Source organism: Osmia lignaria, chromosome 9 (assembly GCF_051020975.1).
Source record: "Osmia lignaria lignaria isolate PbOS001 chromosome 9, iyOsmLign1, whole genome shotgun sequence".
NCBI classification, from domain to species: Eukaryota; Metazoa; Arthropoda; class Insecta; order Hymenoptera; family Megachilidae; genus Osmia; species Osmia lignaria.
The window spans coordinates 12,795,036-12,805,280 of NC_135040.1; the positions used below are offsets into that span (position 1 = coordinate 12,795,036).

The following is a 10,245-nucleotide window of genomic DNA, read 5'->3' on the forward strand; positions in this document are numbered from 1 at the left end:
AATTGATCTCCATATTAATTTCAATGATGTTTTGTCTGCACAAGGTACAGAAGTTATTATATTCATACTCTAGTTATAACATTTAGCAGTTAATGGAAACATACTTTTCTTTTAGGTATCAAGATGAAGATCGTGACCTTGAAGCTCAAATGTTGGCTAAAGGCCTCAGATTAACACCAATTAAAAAATGTGGTCCTAAATATTCGGTTTAATAGGAATCCACAGCCTTTGTACATATGCTCCATCCTATATTTTCATTAATCAATTTTAATATACCATTAAATTAATTATACTGTAAATAAGAAACAGATCTTATACGAAATCAAGTTACATAAATCAAATTTTGTTTCATACAATTTTTACAATATGCTGAATCATGAATTGAATTATAGGTCATTCACTACTAGATTTTTTGTGAACAAGATCAACTGCTTAAATTTACACCTGTGACTTTTATAAATCGTATTTATTTAAATCTATAAACGTTATTTATATATGGTTTTAATATTTGTTTATTTACAGTATAACATCTTTATGTATCATATATCATGAACTTTTTTTAAATAGTCAAATTGCAAGGAATTGTAATATAAATGACCTCAGTCCTCGATGCTTAATGTTTAAGATAAGTTAAATCATGAATAATATCACGATTAATAATATTTATATAATTATATAGATTCTTGCACATATATTGTGCATTCTGTACAGAAATACAATGTGACATATGGATTTGAAAAAAAAATTTATGAATACGTATATATTTTGTCACTGCAAATATAAACCATAATTATGAAATAAGTTATCACAAAGAACATTCTGCCTTTATATATAAACCAATCAAACTGTAATACATACGAGGACTTATTGCAAACATAAAATGTTGTATTTTGTAAATTTAGTAGAGTATCAGACAAGAAATAATATCTTTTTCATTACAACATTGCAGTGTTTCCTCATTGCAATAATGAATGATGTTAGGATAGATATACATGATATGTATATTCTCTCATTAAATAAAATGTATAAATCTATTTTTATGTTTACAAAGAGACTGGTAAACAAACTGTATGAAGAATTATAACATTTTAATAAGTCATAACAATGTAAAATTTTATATGAAATACAAGGAAAATTAGAAAACGATATTACATTTGAAATTAGAAAATTTGAAATTATTCCCTTGCTACATGTTCAATACATAACATTTTACAGTAACAGTTGTGTACATCGAAACAAGCTGCCAATTTTTAGGCTTAAATGTTAGCTACATAAACAGTTAATTAAATGTAAAAATACAATAACAATTACATGAATAGCAACGTAATATACTTCTCTGTAAATCTTCATATATGTAATTATAAAACATAAGTAGGTAATATAATATTTTAATCATCATTGCCATTTAAATAAGGACATGAATGAATGTTAATAAATTATTTTTATGCTTTATTTAAATTAATATGCTACCATACAAGAATATTTTTGTGTATTACTGAATATTAAAATGCAATTATATATATAGTAGTAAGATGTATGTCACAAAAACGTTTTAAACATTTCAAATACAATATAATTAAAGCCCTAATTGAAAAGCGTAGAAAATAAATGTTTTCTCAAAAGTGAATTCATTATAACAATTTATTTTGAGGATTAGGATTTATTAAATAAATGAACATATTTAATATCTTCAATACTAGTCTTTTCAACTTTATTTGAAAAAGTACTATAATGATTTTTACAATCATGTGTGCCTAACAAATGGAATTGTACAACATATGTAATTAAAAGCAAACTGTACAACATTAAACTAAAAGCATATGTTCAGTTTAACATTTTGTAGAAATCCTTATAAACCTGTATAACTCTATTGCAAATAAAGTTAATCTTTTATAAGGCTATAATATACAATCAATGATATAATTTGCATAGAAGTTTAGTAGATGTATTTTGAAAGTGATTCAAAATCATTTAATTAAAAAGTCAACTGTATAGCGTCTAAATGATTTATAATTAGATATTTATTTATTTATAAAATATATAAGTAATATCTTAATTTAACATTTAAATACATATAACACATGATTTTTATATTTTTAGCGAGCGTCATTTGTATTACAAAGGTATAGTTCCCGCCAGGAGGGAATGTGCTCGTTTCGCGCATCTCAGCTAAGTTCAGAAGATGCCACCGCCAATGAAATGCTGCTTTACCGCTTGTTTCTCATCTAGTAATCATATACATACATACATAGCGAACAAAAATACACGAGCAGCTAAAAGAAGAAAGAAATAAGGATATACTATGTATACCGCAGTTCACCAGAGTCCATAACTACGAAAAGACCAATTTTCGTTTTTCGCGCATCTCTAGTACGCATCTTCGCCCTGATTGGCGATACTCCCAAACGAAGTGGAAAGCGATTAGCAGAGAGCTCGCTGCGTTCCCCCACCATCTTCCAACCTGCGCGTCGCAGTTATGGACTCTGGTGAACTGCGGTATATGTAGAAGAGTATACTAAATAAAAAAGTCACTGGATATACACGCTCGACGCTCGGCAGAAGAGCGCTTACGCCATCATGTGCGAAATGAACGAAAGACGATTGTATACGACCGACCAATAGGAATAAGCATGAAGATATTCGTTAATCCAGCAGTGGGGAAAGGGAGTGACGAGTGACTACGAATTACAATTAGCGACACAACAAATGAAAGCGTGACGTGAATAGGCTGCTTTGCCATACCGCGTCAGGATAATGTCGTTCGAGAAGAAAAACGTTGTCCGATTGTAAATCAGGGTCCATAAAAGTCCCGTAATTGAATCCCGGCACTGTTTAATCGCGCAGTTGCCAGAAAATGGAAGCAGACTATCAACCGACGCTAAGCCCGACACGAACTTTGACAGGTGAGCCTTGTCGCGATTGTTGACGCTACCTTAGGTGTCAAATAAACGTCACGTCAAGTATAAATATCGTTGAAAACATCGTGATTGTAAATGTTCACCTGGCATGGACATATTTTTTTTTTTGTTCGTTCTAGCGAGAAAAACATTTCACGATGGATCTCAGTCTGCTATGTGGAAATGCACATCGATAAGTGACGAATAATTCGCGTATTGACACGATAGTGCGTATTAATAATATTTCAAGTTCTGATTGTAACTTGATATAGTTATCTTACTTAGCTGAAATGCATACTGTAATAACGGTAGAAAATCTGTTGTTTTCTTGAGTTTTATCACTGCATATAGTGGTTTGTAAACACGGTTTAAAATGCTACGAAATATTTATTTGAAATAATACACCGTGTAATGCGATCGAAAAAAAATAAGAAACCGCGAGTGTATCCGAGCCATCAATTTATTATATTTCTTATGCAAACTTATCTTTTAATTCTTACTTTAGTTACTTTTATGTATCTGTTTATAAAAGCAAAATCATTGATCAAGTAAAGAATTCCTTATGATCAGTGTAGTGTTCTGTGATTCATTGAAACATATTTGGTACAGTAAAATAATGCGCATACTTCTGTTTGTACGATAGCAATAGCTAATGACGTCGAAGACCCATACCCAAGTTTGTCAGATTATCATGATTATGAGCCCAACTTGGAGTTCGATGATACCGAGTTACAATCCACCTCAAATAATGGTAAGATACAAAAGCAAATTATTAACTACAAACTATACAAAATAATTCATTATTTTCATTGTTACCATTTCATTTATGAACACTGTGAATTCAAACCAATTACTTGTATTGCTATTATTTTTATTGTATTTACGTATAAATCCTTATTTTAAATTCAAATCTTAATAGTTTTCCATAATTATTGTAGAATATAATTAAAATAATCCATTTTGTAGCTGTACAGCTTTTAGAAGAAAAGTTGGATTTGATTAGCAGTGGTGCAGGTACTGGCATAGATTATTTGGAGAGTCCAGTAAGCGATGGGACAATTGAAGAAAACTTTGAAGAAGCTTTAGTAGATGCTCCAGTTATCGAATCTGGTGTGTGACCTTTTATCTTCTGTTAGTAGCCACTAAATGTCATGGCATTTGGGGCTTAGCAGGTGAATTATGTAGATCATTGTACAGTTTATTATTGCATGGTATAACAGCACACAGAAGCGAGGGTTACATGATTTTTCATTTATTCTTATTGAATTATTTTGTATGTATATTTTGTAAAAAAAATTTAAAAGAGCAAGAAAGAAAATGTTTAATAAGAAATTATTATGAAAACCATCTTTTGCAATGAGCAGCAGAGGATCTTGCTGCGCTGGACGGTGAACTTGCGGATGAAGAAGACTATCTTGATATTGCAAGACATGGCATTGTAGAGGTGGTTGGTGATGATAGCGCTGGTCGTAAAATAATAGTAGTATCTGCGTGTAAATTACCTCCCGTAGGAAAAGAAACATTTAATCATGCTAAACTCTTAAGGTTTGTTCATATAAATAGATCTATTGGAGTTAAGTATTCTGATAATAAATTTTGTAATATTACAATTATTCAATAGGTATCTCACGCATACTTTAGACACCTTTGTAGAACAAGACTATAGTTTAATTTACTTTCACTATGGTCTTACCTCGAAAAACAAACCACCATTATCTTGGTTATGGCAAGCATATAAAGCTTTTGACAGAAAGTATAAAAAGAATTTAAAAGCTTTGTATTTAGTCCATCCAACCAACTTTATTAGAATTGTATGGCAAATATTTAAGCCAGCCATTAGGTAACTGATTTTCCGTTACTTTTAATTAATGAATGCTTAGCTGAGACCATTATACTAAATATTATTTTATTTTAATTTAGTGCAAAGTTTGGTCGGAAGATGATGTATGTCAATTATTTAGAAGAATTAGCACAATACATTAATCTTGATCAGCTTATTATACCTCCTCAAGTAATAGAGTAAGCATTTTCTTTATAATTTTAATAATGATGAAACACTTGTGCTATTAATTAATTAATTATATTTTTTCTTAGACACAATGAACAGCTAATGTTAAAGAACAAAAAAAATTTACCAACAAGTCCACCTCAGAGTACGGTAACAACACCAGTTGGTACCACTCAATTTGGAGCAAGTCTCCTTTTTATTAAAGAAAATAACAATGGTGACCCTATACCAGCCATAGTGCGGCAGTGTGTAGAATTTCTTGATACACCTGATGGTATGTGCAATCATTTTATAACTTTTATATATATATATATCGTATTATAAAAACAATGATTAATACTTTTAATACCGTTTGAAGCATTAGAAACAGAAGGAATATTTAGAAGATCAGCTAATGTAGCAGTAATTAAAGAACTTCAGAGTCGTTGTAATCAAGGGTTACCTGTTGATTTCCAAGGAGATCCACATATAGCGGCAGTTCTTCTTAAAACGTTTCTTCGCGAATTAGATGAACCCCTTATGACATATGAATTATATGATGAAATAACACAATTTCAAGGTAAATATTAAACTTATAATTTATGTATGTATAATTTATGGATGTAAAAATATTTAAGTACTAATATTTTAGCTCTATCAAAAGATGAACGTCCAAGAAGGGTAAAAATATTAGTACTCGAAAAACTTCCGGAAGATAATTATCAGCTCTTAAAATATATTGTACAATTTTTATCTAGGGTAAGATATCATTATCTTAATAATTATTTTTTACCTTGAACAAATTATCATGTTACGATATAATACGTTATTTACAATAGGTAATGGATAGATGTGACTTAAACAAAATGACATCAAGTAATCTCGCTGTTGTATTTGGTCCAAATCTTGTCAGAGCTCCGCCATCACGTGGAATGTCGCTTTCCGCAATAGGTCCCATTAATCAATTCATAGATTTTTTATTTATTCATCAAGATAAAATATTTATTATTTAAAGAAAAAATATGCGTAGAACCGAATACTAAAGGCCTAATTTAAAACAGAATTAGTACTTTCTAATATGTGTTTTAGATCAGAAGTCCTATAAATTTGGCTGCCGAGTTTGATATTGTATAAATTTACATAAAGCAACTTCGAAGAAAATTTTATAGGATTTTTAATGACAAGTTCGCCAAGTTTCTTGCGACTTTCATCTTATTGTTAGTGTACAAAACTAAGAAATTTCATTTATCAGTTTTACCCGAGACCTTTCATCTTAATATATACATAAAAAATGATAAATCTCATTTATTAATTCTACATCTTCGGAGTCATATCAAACTTGTTGGAACTTAAATAACGAACGTAACAATTCGTGTGTAATATTAATATTTCATTATAACATCCGTACTTTGTTGATTAAAATATTTTTATATTCAAATATACAGATAGAGAAATATTTGCATACCTAAATAATGTCACAAATAGCACTTAGTTATACAGCTTGCACAAGATTTTAATAAATTGATACGATAATTTCAGAATGAAAATATTAGGCACTGAAATAACTCTGGATACTTTATAATTTAAAAATGTATAAAGTTACGTGAAAATTAATGGTATACCAAAGATATGTGAAAATGTCATACAATTATAAAACGTAGGATTATTTAGGAATAAATATTACGTAATAACTTATATTGGTAGAAGTATGATGTACAGGATGCCTTGCTCGCATAATTTTAACTTAAAGAGAAATGAACATGACAAGATTTATAGAAAGTCATAATGATTACATCTTGTTATAGTTGATTAGTATAGCCAAAGCGATATACGGTAATGAATTAGTAATTATTAATAGTATGTGGCATCCTTTGTATCGAAGTTGTGTATAATATACATACAGAAAAATTAATACTAATGTATACAACTTTAGCCTTATTAAATGAAATTGTTCTTTTAACTATATAAATATTTAGAATCTTAACGAATTTTTTAAACTATCGCAGTACACTACAAAATTAAATTTCAGTTTATAATAAAATTTGTTGCTTCTACGGTAATCTCGTATAACAGAATCTCTGTATGGTTAGCATGCTTATGTAATGTTTCGTCTATAATTTTAAATGTTAACGGCAAACTATAAATTAACAAATTTATACAGAAAAAGAAAATGCTTATTTTTTAATTTAAGATAATAATGAAAAATTATTAAAGCTGTTACGTATTACTACGATAATTTAATAATTAGACTAAAATCAGTCAGGGTATTGTGTAATGTAATATTTAGCATATAATATCTGGTCTTACTTCAAAGGTGAAAGACTTACACTTATCTTTCTATCATCAAATTGTATCTCTGTACATTCTTTTAAATAGTCCTGCCATTATGGGTTTCTGGGATAAAATAGAGGCTAATGCCTGATACATTATTTGTTCTAAAACAAGACTAACCCAGACCTATATAGAACTGATACAGTCCAATTACATTCCTTGTTATTATTGATATAGTTAAAGTACTGTAATAAAGAATAATTATTTATACAAAAACTAGGAATAATTAATGTGTCATAATATGTACGTTACACTATACTGATTTTTTAATCATTCTTTTTGATATTTAAAATTTTTTATTTTCGAACATTCGTCGATAATTCATTCATAGATTTTTCGCTAGGATTGAAATAATGTTATAAAAAAATAGTGAATCATTCGGTGAAACATACTTATGTTGTTATCATAAATAGATGTGTGGATGATTATAATCCATATATGTACCTGTGATAGAATAGAGATTATATTTTAGTCTTACAAATCTTATGCATGTAATTAGTAAATCATTTAAGTTGTAACTAATTATAAACTAATCTAAATTGTGAACTATCAAACAAAACATCTCCAAGAATAACATTATATTAAATATGTGTATATGTTAATTAACTTTTTATTAAAACACAATAGTATTTGAATATACATACATACGTTTATATGACAGAAATACATACATCTGTTAATTGTAATAAATCTTCTAGCTATATGACATATATGAGTAACAAGATATTTGGTTTATGAGTCGACTGAGGCTCTATCAATGTAATAAAATACTAAAATACATAAAAATCAATTCCCAAAATATAATTAGTATTTCTTATCGCGCGCTAAGTTAAATTACTTAGGCTTTGTATTTATTCCTAGATCATCGTATTTTTCCTTTTAAGAAAAAAAATGAAATAGTAAAAATTTAATGACATAATGTGTAGCACGTCAGTCATTTCCTTTATAGTCTTTGTACAGTAAAATCACTAATATTAATATTTACATTGTTACATTGTTGGTTGATGTTGGTATATGAAATTACATCATTGGGAATTTTTTAGATGTTATAAGAATAATATTCGATTAAATCTTTTCGCGTGTATAAAATTTTCGCATTGTGGAAAATGTTCAGTAATTATAATTATAAAAAAATCAAGGTTTGTTGATGCTCATACTCCTATAAGAATGTTGCTTTTTTTTAGTACTGCAATATCATTCAACACTTATCAATTATTAATTTATTTAGTACAACAAAATGTTATTTAAAAAAGAAAACAACAGTAATATATAAATATTTTATAAATATGAAATAACAATAGATAGTGGTCACTTAAACCATAAAGCTCAAATGGAGAACATATTTGGTTCTGTACTAAAACGTTGTAGTATTATTTTTTACATTGTACCAATGCAGCTGAAAGAAATTTCTTTATGCTATTTCATGATTATTAATGCAATCATTTGATGATTTTATCGAAAAAATCAATTTAAAAAAAATATAGTAGCCTATGAGATAGGCAATATACATATATATTATATATACATATTTAAAATTAGAACCAAGTTTAGAACAAGTATCTGAAAATTAAGATGCTTGTGAAGAACCACCACAACAGGAACTTTTAGCATATTGTCTTTCTTCAGCCTCATCTTCAACTACAACAACATTACGGCGTGTACTATTTGTTCTAGTTAATGTAGACTTCTGTTCTGCTTCATCTGCATGTTGTATCATACGTTGTGTCAAGTCCAAAAACATTTCTTCAATATTTTGACTTAACTTGGCAGAAGTATGATAATGCATGGCTCCAACTTGTTTAGCATATCTGGTAATGAGATTTCATGTTACAAGAATTTTTATAACATGAAAGTAATAAAAAATACTTACTCTTCTGCTTCTTGAATGGAAACACTTCTGTTCTTTTCAAGATCTACTTTATTTCCTGCTATTGCTAAACAAATTTCACTGCCTAACATTTTCTTGAGTTCTTTAACCCAATTTTTTACCTACAAAATCAATATTAATGCGAATGATAAATGGATAAAGGAACAATTTAAAAAAAAAATAAAATTATTTACCTTTTGAAATGTATCTTCATCTGTGATATCGTAAACTAAAATGGCACCATTAGACATTCTATAATAGATTGGTCCTAATGCATGAAATTTTTCTTGACCAGCCGTGTCCCATATCGCTAAATTTACTTTTTTATCATTGACAGTTAGTTTTTTATTTAAAAATGAAGCCTAAGAAATAAAACTTTCAATGTAACTTGATAAAAGTTATAACCATAATAGAAATAAATATAAAGCAGAAAGATAAAAGCATAAGCAGGAAAAATGTAAACATATCTTACCTGTAGCGTGCTGATATGTTTATCATTAAATTTGCCATCAACATAACGCAATGCAACTGAAGTTTTTCCAACGCATCCTTCACCAAGTAAAACTACTTTAAAATTATAACCATTACCAGTGCTACTAACTGAACTGGCCATAATTTAAGTAACTACTGTATATACTTAGATGATAATATTATTTTTAATTGTGTAGAATACTTGGTGATAATAGAATTTATAAGGTATATTGGCAAGTATCAATCATAACGACTTAAAACTGTCATAAACGTATTGCGATATCTACTTGCACTTTTATGTTCACCGAACAACGTCAAAATGAAACAATCAGCTGTTTTCATTTCAATGACCACCTAACAAACAAAAAAGTAAAAACATCTATTCTTGTTTCAAAGATATTGCCGATAGATGGCAAATCATGAGTATTTGTTAAGTATTCGTTCTCGTGAACCGAAGTTTAAAAGATGTTATTAAACTTCTAACATCAATTTCTGCTAACTAAAAATGCGACAAATAATTTACGTTTAGTCTACTCGACGTAACATTATAAAAGGAAAATTCTTTGTAGCGAACATCCATAGAACTTATCTTCCATCTATGAAATTTAAAAAATGTACATATGTATATCTATTACGCATAATTTCTTTTTCATTGTGTTCGTTAATCACGAAGGTGGCGCTACCTTCACTGT

General features: G+C 28.6%; 3 protein-coding genes across 4 annotated transcripts in view; 2 read left to right on the top strand and 1 right to left on the bottom strand.

Annotated features, from left to right (window-relative positions):
- Nucleotides 1–1,471, top strand: part of Mical (Molecule interacting with CasL) — a 42,951-nt gene extending 41,480 nt beyond the window's left edge. Inside the window, exon 28 of the mRNA XM_076690294.1 lies at nucleotides 116–1,471. Coding sequence (XP_076546409.1) covers nucleotides 116–212 — 97 coding nt within the window. The 3' untranslated portion in view covers nucleotides 213–1,471. The remainder of the gene's footprint in view (nucleotides 1–115) is intronic.
- Nucleotides 1,472–2,565: 1,094 nt separating this feature from the next.
- Nucleotides 2,566–7,691, top strand: RhoGAP68F (Rho GTPase activating protein at 68F). Of its 2 annotated transcripts, XM_034333607.2 has the most exons (10): nucleotides 2,567–2,903; nucleotides 3,541–3,648; nucleotides 3,864–4,007; nucleotides 4,262–4,442; nucleotides 4,519–4,737; nucleotides 4,818–4,916; nucleotides 4,992–5,179; nucleotides 5,264–5,464; nucleotides 5,537–5,643; nucleotides 5,724–7,691. In XM_034333607.2, the coding sequence occupies exons 1-10, from the start codon at nucleotides 2,855–2,857 to the stop codon at nucleotides 5,895–5,897; spliced, it is 1,470 nt and encodes a 489-aa protein (XP_034189498.1). In that variant the 5' UTR covers nucleotides 2,567–2,854; the 3' UTR covers nucleotides 5,898–7,691. The 2 variants fall into 2 exon arrangements, with proteins under 2 accessions (XP_034189504.1, XP_034189498.1); XM_034333613.2 differs by lacking the exon at nucleotides 3,864–4,007 and having other exon boundaries at nucleotides 2,566–2,903.
- Nucleotides 7,692–7,809: 118 nt separating this feature from the next.
- Nucleotides 7,810–10,134, bottom strand: Rab21 (RAS oncogene family member Rab21). The gene is made up of 4 exons (XM_034333699.2): nucleotides 9,555–10,134; nucleotides 9,277–9,444; nucleotides 9,086–9,204; nucleotides 7,810–9,023 (listed from the first exon to the last, which is right to left on the bottom strand). The coding sequence occupies exons 1-4, from the start codon at nucleotides 9,693–9,695 to the stop codon at nucleotides 8,783–8,785; spliced, it is 669 nt and encodes a 222-aa protein (XP_034189590.1). The 5' UTR covers nucleotides 9,696–10,134; the 3' UTR covers nucleotides 7,810–8,782.
- Nucleotides 10,135–10,245: the final 111 nt, after the last annotated feature.

Excerpts from the sequence above, each read along its gene's own strand:
- RhoGAP68F (XM_034333607.2), top strand. The coding sequence starts at position 2,855 with ATGGAAGCAGACTATCAACCGACGCTAAGCCCGACACGAACTTTGACA. Across the intron at positions 2,904-3,540 it reads CCCGACACGAACTTTGACAG|CAATAGCTAATGACGTCGAA; the intron begins GTGAGCCTTGTC and ends TTTGTACGATAG. Across the intron at positions 3,649-3,863 it reads ACAATCCACCTCAAATAATG|CTGTACAGCTTTTAGAAGAA; the intron begins GTAAGATACAAA and ends TCCATTTTGTAG.
- Rab21 (XM_034333699.2), bottom strand. The coding sequence starts at position 9,695 with ATGGCCAGTTCAGTTAGTAGCACTGGTAATGGTTATAATTTTAAAGTA. Across the intron at positions 9,445-9,554 it reads AACATATCAGCACGCTACAG|GCTTCATTTTTAAATAAAAA; the intron begins GTAAGATATGTT and ends TTTATTTCTTAG. Across the intron at positions 9,205-9,276 it reads ATGAAGATACATTTCAAAAG|GTAAAAAATTGGGTTAAAGA; the intron begins GTAAATAATTTT and ends TTGATTTTGTAG.